At 40.9% G+C, this 13,606-nt stretch overlaps 1 protein-coding gene across 2 annotated transcripts in view; it reads right to left on the bottom strand.

Annotated features, from left to right (window-relative positions):
• LOC144060239 (Krueppel-like factor 7) overlaps window positions 1–13,606 on the bottom strand; it is a 35,283-nt gene that overhangs the window by 13,727 nt on the left and 7,950 nt on the right. The window contains exon 2 of one of the 2 annotated variants that reach the window (XM_077579587.1): window positions 11,669–11,737. In XM_077579587.1, the coding sequence (XP_077435713.1) occupies window positions 11,669–11,698 (30 nt within the window). In that variant the 5' untranslated portion in view covers window positions 11,699–11,737. Of the gene's footprint in view, window positions 1–11,668; window positions 12,135–13,606 lie in introns of those variants that run through there. The other variant, XM_077579586.1, reaches the window with a different exon arrangement.

Here is a 13,606-nt window from a genome sequence, read left to right as displayed (position 1 = left end):
AGAAGGGCTGCTTCTTCGCATTGCGGCCAGAGAGCACAACACCGCCCCATGCTGGCTGTGGCGCCATAAAGAACTGCAGGGGGCAGCAGTGAGGCAGCGCCTCCCTTGCCTACCCTGACCGCACCTCCCTGGGCTCAGTCTCATTTGTCTGATAAGTTGCACACACACTTACAGTCTAAACACCCAAAGACACAAAAACACACACTCGTTCGCCCAACCACACCGCCCCCCCCCCCTCACTCTCTCTCTCTCTCTCTCTCTCTCTCTCTCTCACACACGCACATTGTGTCTATCATGCTAATTGAGCGTGAAAGCAGCACATCAATGACGTTATTTAAAAGTGCTTCTAATGCTTCTTCTGCTAGCAAGGGAACATTAGCGACAAGCTTCAGTCACCTTCACTAGGACCTTCTGGGGCTCTTTTAAAAAATTTTGCTCCGGAAGCCAAATGGACTTAGCCACATGGAATTTGGCAGGCACGTCTATCACTCGTAGACCCACAAAAAAAAGTCTCAAGAAGCCATGCCCAAAAAACACACAGGAAGTCTGCCATTTTGTTTTAAAATTGTTTTTTTTTTTTTTTTTATCATTTGGGCTTTGATTTATTTGACAAATTCATCCCCCAAAGCCAGTTTCACTTGGACACATGAAACTTGGTAGACATGTCCACCATGAGTAGACCCACAAAAAAGTCTGAAGAAGCCATGCCTGAAAAGACACAGAAAGTCTGCCATTTTGCTTTGAAGCAACAATTTCTGGGTCATATTGGCCATTTACAGGGGGCTCTTCAAAACGCTAGAGAACGTGGTCATTAATCAACTCCACAAACTCAGAGATTAACCAAACATTTTATTCTATTGTATTACAATAATGATATTTGTTGTTCGAGTTACTGTATTATGATCCAAGTCGTAGCTATGCGATGGATGATTGAGTGTTTAAGACGATGAAGTCAACCTGAAGGAGGTCCCAGCTGTTGTTGAGTCCTAATGGATTAACCCTTTGTCTTCACACTGTGTGGATGCGTGTGCGTGTGCGTGTGCGTGCGCACGCGTGTGTGTGTGCGTTTGATGGATGATTTCAGGGATGAGGTCATTGTGAAGTGTGAGCATGCGTGACTCGGCGTGTGCGCGTGAAACAAAGGCTTTGGGGAGAGTGTGTGTGATGACTTCACCGCTTATGAATGTATTTATGATCACTGTATGTGCGCGTGTGTGTGCGTGTCTTTGTCTGCACTGATTGCTTTTACATTAAAGGGTTACTGTATTGCGGCCATTTCATTAGGTACATTGTGATCTGGTGCTTTGGACCCTTGCGTGTTGGTCATAATATTAGGAACACTTGTCAGTATAATATGACTTCAGAATTTTTAGCGTCAATGCAATATATATATATTTTTCTCTCTTGTAACAAGTAGTACTACATTTAAAAAAATATTTATTTATTTTTATTTAACATTTACTTTTACATTACTATTTTTATTCTCAACATATTAGCGCCCCCCCCCCCAAAAAAAAACATAAATTGCTAAAAAAGTAACACCAACTTAAAAAAAAAAACATTAAAAAATTTTTTTCATTAAATGCTCCTAATTAAAAAAATAATTGTAATGTTTTTTTGTAGTTTTTGTAGTTTTTTTGTGTAGTTTTGTAGTCTTGTTTTTTGGTCCTAAGATAGATTCATACATCCGGTAATTAAAATTTTAAATGTCAATTAATTAAAATACTTATTTTAATATCATAATTAAAAAATAGTTAGTTATTTATAAATTCATTCTTGTCCATAGTAAGAATAAAAATAAAAATAACATTGACCAATTTGTTTATTTACAAGTCATTAAGTAATAATAAAAAAAAGTATTTATAAAATAATTTCAAATTATTCATTTACCAGTCAATTATTTATTTACTGACCGATGACCTAACAAACATGTTGTAAGGACAACCAACCACTTTCAACTTGTGATGCCGGCAAGCAGATGTGGTTGCCATGGCAACCAATCACGCGAGGAGACAAAAAGAGCACCTGGTTGCCTCCGGGGACCTCCATCACCATCATAACCTCACCGCAGTCTGACCTCCAGAGATTTTTTTGGGGGGGGTGGGGGGGGGGCACTCTCACTTTACTAGAAAGCAGAGCGGGTGGTCACATGACTCATGCGTGTGTGTGTGTGTGTGTTTGTGCGTGTGCATTAGCGAGCAATCCTGGGGTGAAAAGAGAAACACCCTCCACATTTCCATTTTGCTTTGTCCTGCAGTTCAACCCTAAATAATTCACATCTACTGTGCGCACACACGTACACACGCATGAACTCACACATACAGTGCTGTTGTGCGACTGGCATCACAGTGATGTTCCCTCTTGGAGTAAAAAAACAAAACAAAAAAATGAGGTCATCTTGGAGGAGTCACAATTTACTCACACAAAAAACAGCGAAAAAGGACATTTTGATGCAACAATTATCACCTGGTATGATGTGGAAAATAATCGCCGTCGGGTGATTATGCAACACAAGGTGCAACAAATTAGCGGCTGTGCTACTTTCACACATTCGCAGCAGAAACACATACAGAGCACACAACAATACTCACACTAATTAAAGTATGTTAGCTTAATGCTACCATAAACAGTAATGTGAAATACCAAAGACAGGCTAATGGAAATGAGCACTGATATAATTACAAAACCTTCAAGCAGCTGCTTATCTAACACACCACAATCTCGGATGCAGCACATTTAAATAGCATACAAAAACGTCTCATGAAAGCATGCTAGCTTAATGCTAATGTGAAACACCATAGGATAGGCTAATACAAATTAGCAGCAACATAATTACAAAGCTTCAAGCAACTACTACTTTTACTTTAACACAAAGAGACCAGTAACGTTGTAGATTTACATACCAAAATCACACCAAACCATAACTGTCTAACTAAAGTACGCTAGCTTAATGCTAACATATAATGTTAAAAGCTATAGACAGGATAATGGAAATTGGCATAAATATATTTTTTAAACCTGTGACATATTCAGAGCAGCAACACATACAAACAAAGCATACGAAAATGCTCACACAATCAATGTATGCTAGCTTAATGCTAACATAATGTGAAACACTATTGACAGGCTAACGGAAATGAGCATCAACGTAATTATAAATCTTTAAGCAGCTACTACTTTAACACAAATGTTGCGACACCAAAATGTTCCACCAAACCATATTTGTCTAATAAAAGTATGTTAGCTTAATGCTACCGTAACACATTTGGAACAGCAACACATACAAACAGACCATACGACAATGCTCACACTGTCTAAGGAATGTATGCTAGCCTAATGCTAACATAATGTGAAAGGCCATTGACAGGCTACTGAAAATTAGCATTGATGTAATTACAAACTCTAAGCAGCTGCTACTTTAACACATACAAACTGAACATACAACAATGCTCATACTGTCTAATAGTAGTGTGCTAGCTTAATGCTAACGTATAATAATAAGAAACGCCACAGACAAGCTAATGAGAGCTAGCATCGATGTAATTCAATCAGCTGCTACAGTGGCATATTGGCAACACATACAGAGCAGACATAAATGCTCGCACGGTCTACTATACTAGCTTAATGCTAACATGAGCCAACAGGATAATCGAAATTAGCGTCGATACAATTACAAACCTTCAAGCAACTCCTACTTTAACAGAGCTTAGAGTGCTCACAAGCAGCCTGTATTATCTCAGCACTGTGGAAACAACACACACACACACACACACACACACACACACACACACACACTTGTGTGTATTCCTTATGGACTACACTAACCCACAAAACAAAGCAAAAGTCATTGTGCTTTCACGCTGCGTTGCCACGACAACATCTTTCCTCTGCTGGCCTACATGGACCGCGTAGACATACATCATGTACAAGTGCGCCACATGGACTCGCGGCAAAATGGACGTAGATATACGCCACATAGATTTCCATAAATGGGAAAGCACACAACATAGAAATACGCAGCCTACACACACGTACATCATGTCCGGACCAAAATGGATCGGGAGTCAACAGGAAGTATTACTTCCTACTTCCTGTACTAGGACTTCCCCTTCGTCGACTTCCTGTCCTGATGTTGATCTTAGTGTGCATCTTAGTTTTGTCTTAGTGCCCATCGCCTCCGAGACAAACGTCTGCGCTCTTATTCCCAAGGTCATCCTCCTCCTCTACATCGACCCATTTACTCCACACACACACACACACGCGCACAACAATCACTCATGCATGAAGCTGCGCTGGAATGGTGGCACACTCTGTTCTCACACTGTCTACACACACACACACACACACAAAGTGTCTAAAACAAAGCGACATGCCCAAATGAGCGTCCAGAGGGTCTTTGATGTTGTTGTGTTGCTATTGATTAGAACATAAACGCGGTGTTAGTGCTCACGTATGCGAGATCAATGAGAGCCAGACAGAAGTCATCAAATACCGATCCCAGTCGGCAAGAACTGAAATGCTGACTTAAGCCAATGAAGCGTGTGCGTGTGTGTCTTGTCACACTTTATTTTTTTAAAACACACACCACTTTTTCTCTGTGAAAAAATACACCCTTTTCCTAATTTAAAAACTTTTTCTTGGAAATATAGATATTTTCCCTCAAAAATATGCATTTTTTTCTTCCTGAGAAGGTACGACTTTTCTTCAAAATAAGCGGTTCAGATAGTGGATGTATGGATATAGACGCACACCTTTTTTTTTTTTATCAACAGAAAAGTTTTACAAAAAAAAATATTTAAAAATCATAAAAATATTATGTTTTTCCTCCCATAAAACTATGCAGCTTTCTTCATCAAAATGTGGGACTTTTTTTCTTAAAAAGATGAGTTTTCTGGAAAAATGCTTTTTTTTTTCTATCAACACTCAAACAAACAAAAAAGAAAGGAAAAAAAGCTTATGATTTTGTTCTTGAAAATAGTATCTTCATCAAAATATTAAAGTTCTTTCTTTAAAATCGGACTTTTTTTTCCTAAAGCTAAAATAATATTTTTCATAAAAACTGTGCTATTTTTTTAAAAATTGGAATACATGACATTTTTGTAAATATTAAAAATACTTTTTTCATTAGAAAAATTGTTCAAATATAAGTGGATAATATATGATTTTACGTGAAAAAAGTTAACTTTTTCTTTAAAAAAGGAGACTTTTCTAAAAAAATAAAATAAAATAAACCTTTTTTTGCAAAAACACAAGGATGACAATTTTTCATGTAAATATGCAACTTTTTTCTTTAAATGTGAATTTTTTATAGGAAATATGCATTTTTTCTCTCATAAATAAACAGTAGTGTTTTCTTGAAAATGTATACTTTTTCATATAATAATAATCTTTATTTAAGGTGCTTTGACAATCCAAAAAATAATAAATCCAGATCATAAAATGCAAACAACTATAAAAGAAAATAGGCAAATCCTTACTTGCGCACATAAGCACATAGGAAGAAGGAGAACCCAGAGGCAAGGGTAATCCGAGGCAACTGAGACCAGGAGGTAGTAGACTGCAAGCGATATACAGCAAATAAGACTTTCACGAAAATATCATCACTTTCCTTAAAAAAAAAAAAAAAAAGTGACATTTCTTCTTGAAAATACATAACTTTCATTCCACGCGCGCGCACACGCACCACATGGACCTAACGTGTCTCAGCCAGGCCTGTGAGGCAACTTGGAATGTTACCATGGCAACACAACTCACAGGGCTAAAAGTTCGTGCAAAACAAACTGTGTAACCTTTACATGTGTGGAATAGTGCATGTGTGCGTGTGTGTTGGATGTCGTCCTGCCAGCTTCAGGCCGTGTTGGCAAGCTAGCTCTCTCTCGCCACACACACATGCACACATAGAATCACACACGCGCGCAAATAAAGTAGAAACGTGTACAGAGGCACATAACGATCAATAAATATATTCATAAGAACTTGGTTGATTCTGCTTTCTAGCATACTTCCTGATTTCTTCCTTTTGCAGCCCTTTTAGACGGTTGCTTTTAAAGCAAACAAAGATTGCTGAGCAATTCATAAAGCCTGGTTGTCTTTTTATTGACACACAAATGAAGCTTCGCTGCCTTGTTTATCTCCTGTTGTCTTTTCTATGGCCATCCCGTTTAGGCAGCCATTTTGAAATAATCAATGACTGCCAAGCAATTAATCATGCCTATCCGTTGTGTTTTATCCACTTTGCCTGCTTTTATTGACGCACGCACGCACGGGCACGCACGCACGCGCAGCCAAGTGTAAAGATGAGGACGACTTTCACAACCCAACTTTGTGGTCGTGCCTCATTTGTTCCGCTTTGATGGCGCCGTACTCCCGACTAGTTTGTCCGGGTAATAGTCTCTTATTTAATCTCCCGCGCCGGCGACTGAACGCCTCATTCGCCTCCTGAATTATGGCCGACCCAGGTGTGTGCGTGCGCCGCGTGTGCGTTACACAGATGAATCGATGTGCAGCCTCACAGGAAGGAGGATGTTAGCAGCAGGCAGGATGATCAATCAAACTCAGATTGCTCATCAAAGATCAGCTTGTGTTTTCATCATTTTTTCCCCCCCTTCCCCATCTGTGAAATCTGCTGATCTGTAGTTTGATTAGTCACGCCTGTGCTTTCACAAGTTCCGGTGAGAGAAATGATCACGTTCAAAACTTCAAAAGAAGTTTGATTTAAAAAAAATAATAATAAAAGAGGATTAGGAAGAACACCAGTCATTCGCTTCTTCTTTTCTTCATTCTTTTGTTTTATTTCCTCTTTTTGTCTGACCAGGAAGCAGCTGTTCACTTACGCAACAATGTGTGCGCGTGTGGGTCAACAAAGAAAAGGCAGACACTAGGGACAGGCATGATTAATTGATTGGCAATCACGGACTATTTTCAGAAGCAGCTGCCTAAATGGGCTGTCATACTAATCAAAACAGGAAGTTTGGTTTGGGTATGAAAAAGTGGTACATTACAAATGTTTATTATGAGACACTTTTGGTACTGGTTCAGACGGTTAGACTGCTTGACAGTCTTTGATAACCCAACAAAGACTGCCTGCTTGTACTCCAATAGAAGGGTGCCAAAAAGTGCGACAGTACAAATCCTAATTTTGATACAACTTGGGACAAGGGCAAAAAAAAAAAAAAAACTCACTTTGAGTCTCAATGACTAGTGCTGCAAATTGAACAGGAAGTCAGACATTTTGGTTTGCAGTCATGAAAAATGGGTCGAGACGAAAAAAAAAGCCAGGGCTGGACTGCCACAATTTTTTTTTTTTTTATTAAAATCGGCCCTGGCATTGTGACTTATGCCCACCGGCGCGGCCCGACTCATAACCATACCTGCCTAACACATTTTTGTTCTGCCACTGACATTTTGACTGATGTTGGTTTAGTTTGCTGTCTATATTCAAAATGGATTAATGGACTAGTCCCTCTAAATTGTAGGCCAGTCTCTTGGGGGTAAAAATGGAGCAAAAATAATAACTAAAAAGCACTGCATCGACTCCAAAAGACGCCAGCCCACTGGGCATCTGCCCTGTGTGCCAGATGGCCAGTCCAGCGCTGTTCACACCAGTTTAATTGATTGACAGAAAACTTGGTGGACATGTCTATCAGGACAGGATACATGAAAAAGTCTCAAGCACCTCTAATTGAACGGGAAGTCAGCCATTTTGGTTTGCCATTTTCAAGGATTTTGTGCCAAAAATGGGTTCCCCTGACACCAGTTTAAATGAGCTACACAAACAAAACTTGGTGGACATGTCCACAATGACAGCTTGCATGATAAAGTCTCAAGGACCCAAACCGAACAGAAAGTCTGCCATTTTGCTTCGAGTGTTTCGAGGATTTGCTATGACAGTAATTATAATGGCCCATTCCTGAAAAATAATACCCCCTGGCTGACACCAGTTTCAGGTCATGCCTGGAATTAAACACGAAGCGAGCCACTTTGCTCTGAAACCATCCCAACGTCAAAATTGGATCATATTGCCATTGAAATCTGAAAATGTGTAGAATCTTTGATATGCTACCACTGCACTTGGTACTCTTAACGGCAGGCTGCCAAAAAAGTAATTTGAGTGGAGACGATAGCGCTCGATGTACACGGCTCTCGCTGTTCTTATCTCCTGTGCCGCCGTGATTCCCATCAGGAATTCAGCGCCGCGCCGGAACAGATCGGCGTTGTATCGGCGGCACGCAAGCGTCTGGAAACTCGCCAGGATCCATGGTGACGCCGCAGCGGATCAATCCATCAATCGGGATGAAAGCAGATGAAACGACGACAGAGAGCAACAGGCGGGAAAAGGAAGAACGCCTTTAAGGCGGAATGTGGTAAAAAAATAAAAAAATAGCGGGAGAAAATGTTATGCGAGGCTGGAAAGTCTGGATTTATTGTCACACACACACAAATCCCAAAAGGCCATCGCATCATTCCCAATCCGCACAGACGCAGCAATTATACGGCGAGGAGGAACTGCTGCTGTCAGACGCAACAAGGCTAACAGACAGGCGGGCCTCTGCTCGTGTGTGTGTGTGTGTGTGTGTGTGTGTGTGTGTAGCGGTCGAGCAAAGCAGTTGATGAGAGAGGACAAAGAAGAAGAAGACACAGGAAGCAACCAAACATGACGATGCCAGTGTGTGTGTGTGTGTGCGCATGTCTCTCTCCATGGAGAAAGAATTTTGAGGAAACTTGACATAGCTGCCATGTTTCCATTTACAAAAGCAGATTTCCTTCCGTAATAATAGTGGCCGGGAAGGCCTTTATTTACTTACTTATTGACGTACACAACATTGTGGAGTGACCACATCAGAGTCCACTAAAATGCTAATCGTTGCTAAAGACACTGTCTCCACGTAGCATAAAATCATTGAAAAATGCAAAATGAGCCAAATTAATACATGGCGTAAAAGATACATGGACTCACACAACATTGTAGAGCGCCCACAGTCTACTGGAACGCTAATTAAAGATGTTGTGCTCTCTTAGTCTAAGATTATCTTTGAAAATGCTAAGTGAGCGTAACAAATTCAAGTCATAGCTCCCTGGAACATGAAAACAGATGCACACAACATTGTGGAGCAACCACAGCAATAGTCAACTGGAATGCTCATTTAAGAGGTCATATCCACATAGTGTAAGATCATCTCTAAAAATGCAGACTGGGCCCACATAACAAACATTGATGCACACAACATTGTGGAGCGGCCATATGTCAGTGTCTACTAGAACAGCATTCAATATGTCCACATTATGTAAGATTACCTACAAGAATGGTAACTTTACAGGACAAAAAAACAATAAGCAAGAAGAAGGAATGGACGGACACAACATTGTGGAGCAATTACATGTTAAGAGTCTAACAGAATTTTAATTAAAGACACTGTATTAAAAGATCTTACCAAAGATTATCTATAAAATGCATACTGGGCAAAAATTTAAATATATATATGTATCTGTGCAAGTCCTCATAACAAACATGGACGCACACAACATTGTAGAGCGAGTACATGTTCAGAGTCAACTTTAACGCTAATCGTTATCGCCACATAATTTAAGATTATCTTTAAAAATGCTAATTTAGCAGGACAAAAAAAAAAGACAGAATGTATACAGCAAATAGACGCAACATTGTGGAGTGACCAGATAAGACTCTATTGGAATGCTAATTGATGCTGCCCACGCTACATAGTTTAATTCATTTAAAAAAAATGAGTTTCTTAGCTCCTCATAACAAACAGAAGACACAACAACATCGTGGAGTGACTACATGTCAAGTCTACTTGAACGGTAATCGTTATCTCAACAGAACGCAAGATCACCTTTAAAAATGGTGACGGGCAGAACAAATAAGGGGCGTAGCTAAGTGGAATATAGACTTGGACAGACAAAACATTGTGGAATGATCACATATCAAGCGTTTACTAGAATGCTAACCATCACTTATAAGATGCCATGACACAAATGAGCTCAAATGGGCTTTGTTATCCGTTTGTGTCAACAGCCTAGCTTAGGCTACAAGCTAAAGCTAGTTAGCCTTTGGCCCAAAGACAACAATTACATAACAACCGGCTAGCTGCACGTTAGCGAATGGTGGCTAACTAAATATTTGATGCTAGCAGCCTTACAATGCATGTCAAGACTTCTTTGTTATAAAGGGGAAGATTTTCGACAAAAAGACTCCATAGAAGCCAACAGACATGCTAACAGGCTAATGCTAACAGCAACAAATAATTAGTCATCATTGCCGTCATTGTGTCTTTCTTCAAGCTGCTTTCGTCAGGCTTCTGATTGGCTAAAATAACCCGACAACACTGTTTGAGATCCTGGAACCAATCATTAGGCGACAGAATTGGAAAACTTCATACCCCCTTCCTGGCATCACAGCATACCTTACACACAGACTTATGTTACATCTCTGACGCTAACTTTAAAGCTAGACTGCCGACAGTGTTCCTCTATTTTGCATCAATGCCTTTCACACAGCCAAGCAGGGAAAGTTCCTAGGTTAATAGGCTGCGTGAAAGGGGCTGACTGCAAGCATATATTATACACAGGCTTGAGTAACAGCTCTGATGACCCCTTTCTGAGCAGAAAATTGTGACTGTCAATTTTGTCCCTCTACTCCATGCCGGTGCCTTTCACACTAAACGGTGTAAAGTTCCCGTTTCGTAGGCAGTATGAAAGGTGCATGTTCCCTCAAAATAGCAGCATAAGTCGGATTCTCCATCCAAAGGAGAATACAGTAATCGAGGGAACCACTTTGTCCCCCACATTCCGCGTGGATGCCTTTTTATGCTGAAAAAAAAAAAGGCCCCAAAAAAAAGAAGACAGTTTTTTACTACTGTCGAGTAAATGTAGACTTAATGGATGGGGCTGGTTTCATTCAGTACTGTAGGCGTAATGGACATGTGGGCCACACACACACGCACGCGCGCGCACACACATGGTCACAGCTGTGCTCATTCAATGTCCATCAGTGTGGAACCATCACACACAAACGCCAATTAACATACCACGTGCTCATTAATAGCTTTTAGTGAGCACGTGATGAGCGTGAATATGATTTGCGACGGGGCCTGATGTCAACAAAACATTTTTGAACACACACGCGTACACGCACGCTCACACACGAGGACGATGATGATGATACATAATTCAGTCCGCAAATTCGCCATGACAGGTGTGCATGTATTATTTAGTAAAAGAGAGCCAGCGGCCATTAGGCGCGTGCGTGCGTACGCATCGATCAGATCAGAGCTGACGCGCGCGGTCCTGCAGCGCACGCGGGCGGGCGCGCGCGCGTATCACAACAACGCTCCACACATGAAAAGCAGCTTTAAATGCGTACAACAAAAAAAACTAATAGTTTTAAGCTATTCCGGGATGGAAATAAACGAATAATTTTAAGTATAAATATATGTGCATGGAAGGCACGTGAGTGTTTTTACGAGTGCGTGCGCGTGCGTGTGTGCCTGTCAGCGGACCGCGCTGCGATCCATGTGAGCGAGGAAATTAATAAATAAATCAGAAAAAAACGACGAGTAAACTGGACAGAAATGATTTTAAAAAATAACTACACATATACACATTAATAATAAAAATATTTATATTTGGGGAAAAAAATCTGCAAACTGACCTGCTGCCAGTTCTCCTCCAGGGAAGGCATCGCGGAGAAATAACCAGTGTCGTGCACCAGTTGGAGTTCCTGGAAAATACTGTAATTAGCCAGCACGTCCATGCTTGTTGTGCAAGAAGTAGAAGAAAAATGTCCACAATCAAGCCCCCAAAAAAGTCCGCACGGAAGTGTCACATCCAAACAATTATTTCCTCATCTCGCGTTTTTGGGGGGAGAGAAAACAAAAACAAAAAAAACAACTACTACTGAAGCAGGAAAAGCTCAAAATGAGCGCGCACTTTAATTATTTATTTTTTTTAAAGGAGAAAAATGAAGCTTAGTTTTGACGGTTCCGCCTCTGCTCGCGGCTGCCAGGTTTGCTTCCGCACAGGCAGCTCGCCATGCAGGCTGCGGGTTGCCAGGTCTGCTTCTCGGCACAAGGCGGCACGCAGCTCCACCATGCAGCCTTTTGCGGGTTGCCAGGTTCCACACAAGCGGGGGACCGGCAGGGGGCGTGGACTCGGCTGTCACTCACTTGCTCGCGTAACCATATAAGGTAAATAGGCTCAGTGATGTCAGTGCTGGTCGCGTAAGGAGGGAGCAGATCGCGAGAAGGGGGGAGGGGCTTGGAGGAAGCTAGGCTCGCCATTGGATGGCTCCCGCTGTCAACCCCACCTATTCAGAGAAGGCGGGGATGAGTTATTTTTAGCGTCCTTTAAAAAGAGTGAAGCAAAACTCCAGTCAGTCAGTCCAGTGAGGACCTCAGAGAGCGCGGAAGACCTAGTAGCTCTTTGAAAACAAGCAGCGTAAAAATGAAAATAAAAAGCAGCGTGAGCGCACACGTGAAGCTGATACAAAACACAAGCAGCGTGAGCGCGCACGTGAAACACAGCAACGCTTCTCCCGCCACTTCCTGTCACATGACTTGATTGACTCATCCCCGTGTCCAAGCATAGTGCTAATTACTCAACAAATGTAAGATTTTAACATAATTTATTAGATTGTTAATGCAAGACCTTGTCATATTTGAGATTTAAAATGAGACAAAAACATTAAGAGTTTGCCAGCATGCTTCAGCTTATTTTATTAACGGAATCGTACAACTTGATCATGCTCAAATAAAGTGTTTTTGATGCTAAACTACAAGCTATGTAGAACAGTTGCATAGGGGTTGGAAAGAATAATACAACATTTCAACAGTATTGATAGAGTTTACGTCACAAGTCAAAATGGCGGTCTAATGCTGCATTCGAGGACAAGAGATGGAAAAAAAGGAACCTAACATCACAAACGGCTTCAATCTAAAGTCACTCGACACGGAACCTGAATGGCAAAACTTAAACATATTTATCTCTTTATTTATTATGACAATATTTCAGTTATTCAAAGTAGGTAGCTTATTATGCTTTTAGGCTAACAATGTTTATGCCAGATAATTTATCACAAAATTGTTGTATCATATTAGTTTTCGTATAACCAGCTGATATGTGGCATATCAATTATTGTTCATTTTCACACAATCAGTGTACGTCTATTAAGTCTATTTAGTGGTATCAGGTGCAGTACGCACAGTACAGTATCAACGTGCTTGGTAAGCAGTGGATGAAACGAACCTTGTGGAGGGAATTAAGTCCAACAAAGAAAAAGTCACATGATGTTTCCCCCAGGTGCGCCACGTCACATCTCCGGGGATGGAGGTCCACGTCTCAGAGGGAGACGAGGTCGAAAGGGAGGTTTGAGGGGGAGCAGATGGCTTCTATATGAGCTCTTAAGACATTTTCATCATTGATTTTTACTAAGGGAAGGGGGAAGGGGGCTGATCAATAGTGGCTGACAGATTGAAAGAAACAGCAGGTCACACTCAAAATACCTACCAGTATCACTAGCATGTTGGCTTTTGGCAACGAATGCTAAAGTTCGACAAGAAGCTCTAGTGTGTATTTTCCCTATTAGCAGTAA

Source organism: Vanacampus margaritifer, chromosome 11 (genome assembly GCF_051991255.1).
Source record: "Vanacampus margaritifer isolate UIUO_Vmar chromosome 11, RoL_Vmar_1.0, whole genome shotgun sequence".
NCBI classification, from domain to species: Eukaryota; Metazoa; Chordata; class Actinopteri; order Syngnathiformes; family Syngnathidae; genus Vanacampus; species Vanacampus margaritifer.
The sequence above is the reverse complement of the archived record's forward strand: the minus strand, read 5'-3'. Positions and strand labels throughout refer to the sequence as shown.